The sequence below is a fragment of the Falco punctatus genome (genome assembly GCF_963210335.1).
Source record: "Falco punctatus genome assembly, chromosome: 3".
Classification (NCBI taxonomy): Eukaryota; Metazoa; Chordata; class Aves; order Falconiformes; family Falconidae; genus Falco; species Falco punctatus.
In genome coordinates this window covers 115,016,964-115,025,015 of record NC_137582.1, presented here as the reverse complement: position 1 = coordinate 115,025,015, position 8,052 = coordinate 115,016,964, and the positions used below count along the sequence as shown (strand labels likewise).

General features: G+C 66.1%; 1 protein-coding gene across 2 annotated transcripts; it reads right to left on the bottom strand.

The window, feature by feature from the left end:
- Positions 1 to 1,357: 1,357 nt before the first annotated feature.
- On the bottom strand, positions 1,358 to 8,008 carry CD164L2 (CD164 molecule like 2). Of its 2 annotated transcripts, XM_080379185.1 has the most exons (7): positions 7,871 to 8,008; positions 7,269 to 7,796; positions 5,321 to 5,425; positions 4,662 to 4,739; positions 4,387 to 4,455; positions 3,526 to 3,691; positions 1,358 to 3,073 (listed from the first exon to the last, which is right to left on the bottom strand). In XM_080379185.1, the coding sequence occupies exons 2-7, from the start codon at positions 7,351 to 7,353 to the stop codon at positions 3,058 to 3,060; spliced, it is 519 nt and encodes a 172-aa protein (XP_080235311.1). In that variant the 5' UTR covers positions 7,354 to 7,796; positions 7,871 to 8,008; the 3' UTR covers positions 1,358 to 3,057. The 2 variants fall into 2 exon arrangements, with proteins under 2 accessions (XP_080235311.1, XP_080235310.1); XM_080379184.1 differs by lacking the exon at positions 7,871 to 8,008 and having other exon boundaries at positions 7,269 to 7,870.
- Positions 8,009 to 8,052: the final 44 nt, after the last annotated feature.

Below are 8,052 nucleotides of genomic sequence, written 5' to 3'. Positions count from 1 at the left end.
GGGCCGCGGCACGGAGATGGGGTGGAAACGGCTGGCGGGGGGACGGCAGCGGGGCGGGCAGGGTGGGCAGGGGGCGGCAGGCAGGGCGGCGGGCAGGGCAGGGGGCGGCAGGCAGGGCAGGGGGCGGCGGGCAGGGCAGGGGGCAGCAGGCAGGGCGGCGGGCAGGGCTGCACCCCGTGGCTTTGAAGTGCAGTGTCCCCAGCTGGGAAAGTCTTGGTCCGTGGTGAGATGCAGGGGACAGGCTGGCACAGCACCCTGGGCTGGGCTGCGGTGCAGGCAGGCAAGTCACCGCACAGGCGGACAAGCCACTGTGCAGATGGACAAGCCGTCGTGCAGGCAGGCAAGCCACCAGGCAAGCAGGCAAGCCACCGCGCAGGCGGACAAGCCACTGCGCAGGTGGACAAGCCACCGCGCAGGCGGACAAGCCACCAGGCAAGCAGGCAAGCCACCGCACAGGCGGACAAGCCACCGCACAGGCGGACAAGCCACCGCACAGGCGGACAAGCCACCGTGCAGGCGGACAAGCCACCGTGCAGGTGGAGAAGCCACCGCACAGGCGGACAAGCCACCATGCAGGCAGGCAAGCCATCCCAGTGTTGTTCCCACAGCAGAGCCAGACCAGCCTGGGCAAGGGGGAGGAGGGGGATGCCGAGCCCCCCAGACAGCGGGGCACGCAGCCGGGCCTGCCCAGGCTGCCGCTCGCCCCCGCTGCCACTTCGGGGAAGGCAGAGCTGGGGTGCCACAGCTGTGGCATGCACCCTGCCCAGCCTCCTGCCCTGCCACCGCGGGAACGAAGGTGTCCCCCCTCCCCGTCACCATCCCTGGGGTGAAGGGCCTCAGCGGGGCTGGATGCAGCCACAGAGGTTCCCCCTGAGCCCCGGCTCCGCCTGCCCACCCTCATCCTGAGCAGGGGAGCCCAGCCCAGAAATTCCCCCAATTCCTCCAGCCTCGGCCTGCAGCCACCCCTCTACCCACCGCAGCCCCCTGGGGCCAGGCAAGGGGATGTGTCCCACACGGGGGGGACACCACGGGGTGAGACCCCCCAGGACAGGAGGGGACGATGTCCTGTTGCTCCGTCCTCCAGCATGGCATCACCCCTCCCCATACCAGTTACCCTCCCCTGGTCACTGGGAGGACTGGAGTCACTCTGTCCTCCAGCATGGCATCTCCCATCCCCATACTGGTTCCCCTCCCCTGGTCACTGGGAGGACTGGAGTCACTCAGGGCCACCCACCAACACCAGCCACACAGCCACATCCCCAGCTGCAGGTACAGGGTTTGCAACCAAAATCTTCCAGGGTAGCACCCGCCACTAGGGCTCTGGGGTGACAGGTGACAATGACACGGACACTGGGAATAAGAGGAAAATCCTTTATTGAGTCTCTGTCCCCCCTGCACCAGCTCCGGCTCTGCCTGGCGTGGGGCTGGGGGCTTGGCCAGCAAAGGGCCACGCTGCTGCCAGCCATGGCCACGTGTCCTCTGATCCCCTGGGGTGCCCTGGGTCCCCCAGGCTCCTGCCAAACGCAGGCAGGGGGACCCCAAGGCTGGGACTCAGGGCTGGATGGGACCCCCGTGCCCAGCTGTGCCCCTCCACCCTGCTCGGCCCCCACCAGGGAGCAGCTAGAGGGTGCAACTGTGGCCACGCTGGGTGCACCCCCGCTGGAGCATCCCCAGCCACGCTGCGGGGACAGGGACCAGGCCTGGGTGAGATCTCCCACCCTGGTGTCCCCTGGGGCAGAGCGGGCACCCCGGGGCAGAGCCAGCTTTGCATAGTTGTGGTGTGGGGCCCTGCAGGGGACAGTCTGGCCACAGGCTGGAACACTGGCACCAGACAGCGATGCCAGCACCAGGCAGGGACACCGGCAGTGAACAGGGACACCGGCAGCTCTGGCATCTTCTCCGCCTGCCCCAGGGAGGACGAGGGCAGCATCTCCCCAGCCCAGGGCGCGTGGTGGCCTCAGATCCTGGGGCAGCGGACAGAGAAGAGCGCATAGCAGAAAGGGCCCCAGGTGGCTTTGCCCTGGGGGGGTCCAGCCCCTGGCAGCCCCCGGAGAGTGGGGTGCAGGAGGGGGTGCCCCAGTGACCACCCTGCTGCACCCATGTGGGTGGCAATGCCATGGGGAAGGGTTGGCCCTGCATCTGGGAACTGGGTGGGAGCTACCACAGGGGAGGGGTGGGGGACACAGACTTTCTGCAGCCGTGCCCCCCCCGGCACCCACCCCCCCAGCTACACAGACTCCCCCCGGACATGAGACAGACACCACCTCGCAGAGTTTAATAAGGGGCAGCCCAAGCTACAAATCCTACCCCACAGCACACGACACGCACCCCCCTCCCCAAAACAGCACACAGAAAGGGGGGGGGGCGCTGGGGACCCCCCCCCCATACACCCCCACAGCAACACAGAGGCACAGCAAAAGCACACAGCGAGCCCTGGCTCCGCTTCTCCAGTGGGCACCGAGGGGCTGGGGGGGCCGGGGTGGGCAGGGGCTGGGGGGAGTCAGAGCAGGGGGCTGGGTGCTCCAGCTAAAATGCTGAAGGGAAAAAGCACCTGACAGCCCACTGGGGAAAAAGGAGACCCCAAGCCCCCCTCCCAGGGAGCCCCAAGGCTGTGGGGAAGCAATGGGGCAGGGGGTGCCCGGGGGGGGGGGGGGGGGGGGGGGCGCTGCTAGGTGCTTTTTAACTGGGGCCAAACCAGACCCTGCAGCTCCCATCCTGCTGAGGGTGCTCAGGGGGAGCTGGGGCTGCACCCTGCCACCGTGGGGCTGGGGGAGTCAGGGCCACCTCGCCTGGGTGGCACGGATGTGCTAAGGGGCCGTGCATCAGCTGTGTCCCACCAGGTGCTCCGTGCATGGAAGGGGGGGCGAGGAGGGACACCCCCTTCCCTTCCACTGCTAACAACTCCCAGGAAAACAGCAAACCAGCTGGGAAACCCCCTTCATGCAAACCAGGAGAGAAGGACCACGCCATCCCGCCCCCAGGGAGGGGCGAGGGAAGGGTGAAGCACAGGGGGTGCATGGGAGCAGCCCCCTCCCCATTGCAGCCAGCACCCAGAACCTACTGGTTGTCCTCTCTGGCAGCGTGCAAGGAAAGAGAGACGGGGCACAGCCCCCCACGTTAGACACAGCGAGCCCCAGGCACACGAAGAGCACAGGCCCCCACCTGGCTCAGCCTCAGAGGGATGGGTTTGGGGTCCTGCACTCCCCACGGGGCTCAGAGCCAGGATGCAGCCAGGCAGCAATAGACAGAGGAGGTGACAGGACAGCCGGACACCGGCAAGGGGACAGGCCAGGGAGGACAAACCCCTCCATCTCCCAAATCATCCCCCCGCTGGGTGAGGATGGACCGGCACGAACAGCCACGGGAAACAACACTCAGCTGCGAGACAGGACACGGCCAGACGGGCCACAGAGCCCCACGCACCGGGGCTGACCCCCATTTATGGCTTCAAGGGTGGGCTTGGCCCAGGCATGAACCGGTGTGGGTCCCCCCCCTCCCTCCCGGCCGGGGGCACGGGAGCCTTACAGCGTTTGGTAGGTGCTGTCCTTTGACTTGATGAACTTGACGATGAAGAAGACCACGGCTTGGAGGCTCAGCACCAGCACGATGCCACCGATGAAGCTGGCTGTGTCAAAGCCAGGCGGGTGAAATTCAGGGCTGCCTGTCAATGGGGCGCTGGTGGTGGTGGTCCCTAATGGCAGAGAAGAATGGGGGGGGGTTACAGGTGCTGTTGGCATCCCTGGGTACTGATACTCACGCCGAGGAGAGGGGATGTGGGGTCCACGCAGACCCCAGCAGCTGCACGGGGAGGAATGGCTATTTCCCAGCCTGGGCCTGGGATGTCCCCACCAACATGCGGATGCAGGGACAGGCTTGGCCTCTTCCCATGCCAGAGCAGCCAGCACCGCATGGGAGAGAAGCCAGCAGCAAAAAGATCCCAGTGGGATCAATAATTCAGAGGGCTCTGGGCTCCGGTTACCCGCTGTAATTAGCCCAGTGCTCTCCAGTTCCTGCTTCCTGGAAGAGGCTCCTTCTCTGCTCCCAGCCTCTGCTCCAGCCCAACTGGAGACAGCACTTCCCAGCAAGAATGGCAGCAGGGATGGTTCTTGGGGGGTCTGTAGGGTGTTATGACCCCCCAGGCCCACGGCAGCATTGCTCAGGGCAGAGCGGGGATGGGGATGGAGCTGTGACCCCGGGGACAGCGGTGGCACCTCCGGGGGCACAGCCAAGGCAGATGCAACCCCAAGGGCAGCTCTGCTCATCCCTCCCAAGGGCACGTGAAACACAGAGGGAAGTGGCTTGTCCCATCCCACTGGCCGCTGTTCCTTGGGGCACCTGGACCCCCCACCCCATCCTACCACCTCCCACCCCCCCAGACCCACTCACTTGGGGAGTGTGTTGCCGGCTCCTTGCTATGGGACCATGGAGGCTCTTCGGTGGGGGACTTCAGTGCTGCTGGAGGCAGTGACAGAGGGAGGGGGAAAAAGGGTTGTCAAGGGACATCACTGTGCATCCTCTGTCCCATGTCCCTGTCCTGGGGGTGGGATCTCATCCCCACGGCCCCAGCACCTGTGGCAGCACCTCTGTCCCAAAGGCTGCTGGGTCTGGGGGTGCTGCTGGGGTCTGGCAGGACCTGCTTTCATGGAGGGGAGCAGAGTTACCTCGACACAAGGTGCTGGTGTTGTAGAGCGCACAGGTCTCCTGCACCGCTGCCCCTCTCTGCACGCAGCTCCCTGTCTCTGCGGGAAGAGGGAGCAGGGTTTTCCCAAGGGACCCCCCAGCAAACCAGCCCACAGAGGCACCCAGTGCAGACGATGGCATTTGGGCTCAGGACTGCCTTGGGCACCCAAGGGTTTGGGAAGGTGAGGGACTCATTCCCAGGGGTGGGCATCCAGCCAAGGGGCTGCAAGCTCAGGCTTGCATCCACATCCCCATAGGGAAGAGCCCCAAACAAGTATCAACATCCAGCTTTCTCCCATCTCCATCTCTTGGTGCTGCTCCATCCTCATCTCCATGGAGGGCAAAGTGGAGGATTCCCAGCATTAGTCCAAGCCCAGCGTGGCTGGGAGTAGCACACACAAAAATCCCACACCCTGCTGGGCTGGCACGGGTCGCCTGCCTGCCCCCAGGATAGGTCAGGTGAGATGGACCTTGGCCGTGGAAGGCAGCTGGGACCAGGCACCCCAGGGTGCTGAGCTGCCAGCACCATCCCGACACAGCCCCAGCCCAGGGACAGGGGCTGGGGAAGGCTGGTGGCAGGCCTGGAGTAAGCTCTGGCTGTGGGAGCCCGTTGCTGTCCCCACAAGATGCACCCCCTCACCTGGCTCCTCGGGGGTCCTGCAGCCCACCCAGATGCAGCCGGTGGCGTTGTGTGAGGTGGTGCTGGCCGTGCATGTCTCACAGGACCTCAGTTCGCTGCACTCTCCTGCCAAAGCCGGGCAAAAGGGTGAGGGCAGGGCCAGCATCTGCCCCCCCATCAGCTGGGGTCAGGGCTGGACCCTCTGCTCCACGGAGGAGGATTTCTCCTGATGCAGCACAAGGGATGAAGGCACTTCTTGAAGAACCAAGCCCACTGACAGACCCATCCCAGCAGGCTGCAGGTGTGTTTGTAGCACCACCGGCCCTCCAGGGAGGGGACATCTCGTGCCCCACAGCCCCCAGCATCCACAGTGACCCAGGACACGCAGGGCTCACCCCATCGCCCACAGCCATGGTGGGCCACAGTGCAGGGCAAGCCCACCCAGCCCAGGATCTTTTGGTGGAGGTTTATAAGAGATGAGACAGCAGCACCAGCTCAGCTGCTCCCAGCAGCCTGGTTGGAGTTACCTGAGCAGTATCAGCCCCCTGCCCCCACCCAGTGTCCCACAGGACCCCCTGCTCCCCATCACCCCAGCGAGGGCGGTGAGTCACTTCGGTGTTTGCGGAGCTGCTCTGCCATGAGCTCTTCTCCCACACGCACACGCTCATCATTAATTTACAGCAATGACTGTCAGCGAGGGAGGCTGCAACGGGGAGCTGCAGCCGGGCCCTGCCTGCACCTCGCTGCGTCCCACGCCTACGTTTGCACCATCCTGGGAAAGAGCTGGGAGCCATTTCCCACCCTGGACATGCTTCCAGGCTCTCAGGGGACAAACAACCCCCACAGAGTTCCCAGGAGGGGGCTGGGGACTGGCACCCCCCTGGACCAGCTCCCCAGGGGTCTCTGCCACACAGGGACCACCCCAGCCTTGCACTTGGCTTCACCGCATGGGCTGCACACCAGCCCTGCCACCAGCACTTTGCAGAGGGCTTCCTACTACACCACCACCCTTTGGGGTGGGCAGCTTCGCACCCCCCCACTCCCCCCCAGCTTTTAGGGTCCTGCTGGTCACTGGGGCCATGCCTGGCTGATAGCAGAGGCTCTTTCCCGCTCCCAGTGCCCGCCCCCCCCAGCAAAAGCAAAGGGGGCAACTGGTGGCGTAAGGCACAAAGTGGGATGCTGCGGACCATTGCCATGGCTACGGCGTGGTGGCCACGCCGCCGGGCCCCCTCCTCCAGCATTTAGAGACCTGCCGGGAGCCAATGGGAAAGTAGGACTTTGTTCACAAGGGTTTCAGGCAGGTTTATAATTTAAGTTATTTTTATCGCGGCAGGCACAGGAACAGGCGTTTGTGCGCGTTTAAGCGTTGTCAACTCCCGCTCCTGCCCTCAGGTGTGGGGAGGGAGAGGCAAATAAAGGGGGGCAGCGGGGCTGGCTGAGGGCATCCCCAGCCCCACGGGTGCCCTGGGAACACGCGTGGGTCCCGGTGGGACAAGTCAGGGTGGAAATATCTCCATTGAGCGGTGGGGGGATGGGAGGAGGGGAGCAGAAGCAAGCCTGGGGTTTGCATAATTAATGCCCGGAGTTGCAGACACCCCGGACAGGAGAATGATGGCTCTGCTCCCCGCTTCCCCCCCCTCCCCGAAACCGCCACAAGATCCACCCGCTCACCGGAGAGGAGCCCCGCACCCGGTTTGCCCCGCATCGGGAACCCCTCCTGGCCCTGGGGGTCCCAGCTCCCCCGGCTGGGAGCAGAAGCCGGAGCCACTCACCCCCCAAAGCGGGGCCACCCGAGGGAGCGGGGCTCTCCCGGCCCCGCCACGGGCGAGGGGGTCCCGTGGGGGCCGGGGCAAGGGGAACCCCTGGAAAAAAAGACAGCCCCCAAAAAAAGTTCATCTGCCCCAAAGATGCAAACTCTCCTCCCCCCCCGCCTCCGGCCGCGGGTCCCCCCAGCGCTCCCCGGCCGTACCTGCGCAGGTGGGAGCGGGCCCCTGCGCGCATAGCAGCGCGCACAGCAGCGCGCAGCGCAGCGCCCCAGCGCACGGCGGGGCCATGGCCCGGCCCGGCTGCGCTCGGTTAGCCAGGCTCGGCTCGGCCCGGTCCCAGCGGGAGGTGTCGGCTGCGGCGCCGCGGAGCTCCGGGAGAGCGGAGCGGAGCCGCGGGCAGATGCGCGCCCGCGGGAGGCGGCCCCGGCGGCGGCGGGGGCGGGCAGGGGCGGCCCCGCCTCGTCCCGCCCCGCCCCGCCCCGGGGGGCCCGGCCCGGGGGGGGGGTCCGCTCCAGAGGTGCTTGTGTCCCCCCGCGCCGCCTGCACGCTGTCGTGGCCGTGGGAAAGCCGGGGCTGCCCTGCTCTCGGGGGGCTCCCAGCGCTGCACCCCCAGCACGCACTGCTGCGTGGCACAGCGCACTGCGCACCCTGCGCACCCTGCACGCCCTGCGCACACTGCTGCTGGGCACAGTGCACTGCACACACTGTGCACACTGTGCACCCTGCCCACCCTGCGGACCCTGCAAACACTGCTGCTTGGGCACAGTGCACTGAGCGCCCTGCGCACCCTGCGCACCCTGCACACCTGCGCACACTGCACATCCTGCGCACACTGCACACACTGCTGCTGGGCACAGTGCACTGCACACACTGTGCACACTGCGTACACTGCAAACTCTACACACACTGCTGCTGGGCACAGTGCACTGCACACACTGTGCACACTGCGTACACTGCAAACTCTACACACACTGCTGCTGGGCACAG

Excerpts from the sequence above, each read along its gene's own strand:
- CD164L2 (XM_080379185.1), bottom strand. The coding sequence starts at position 7,353 with ATGGCCCCGCCGTGCGCTGGGGCGCTGCGCTGCGCGCTGCTGTGCGCG. Across the intron at positions 5,426-7,268 it reads GCCCGCTCCCACCTGCGCAG|GAGAGTGCAGCGAACTGAGG; the intron begins GTACGGCCGGGG and ends CGGCTTTGGCAG. Across the intron at positions 3,692-4,386 it reads GCCGGCAACACACTCCCCAA|GGACCACCACCACCAGCGCC; the intron begins GTGAGTGGGTCT and ends CTCTGCCATTAG.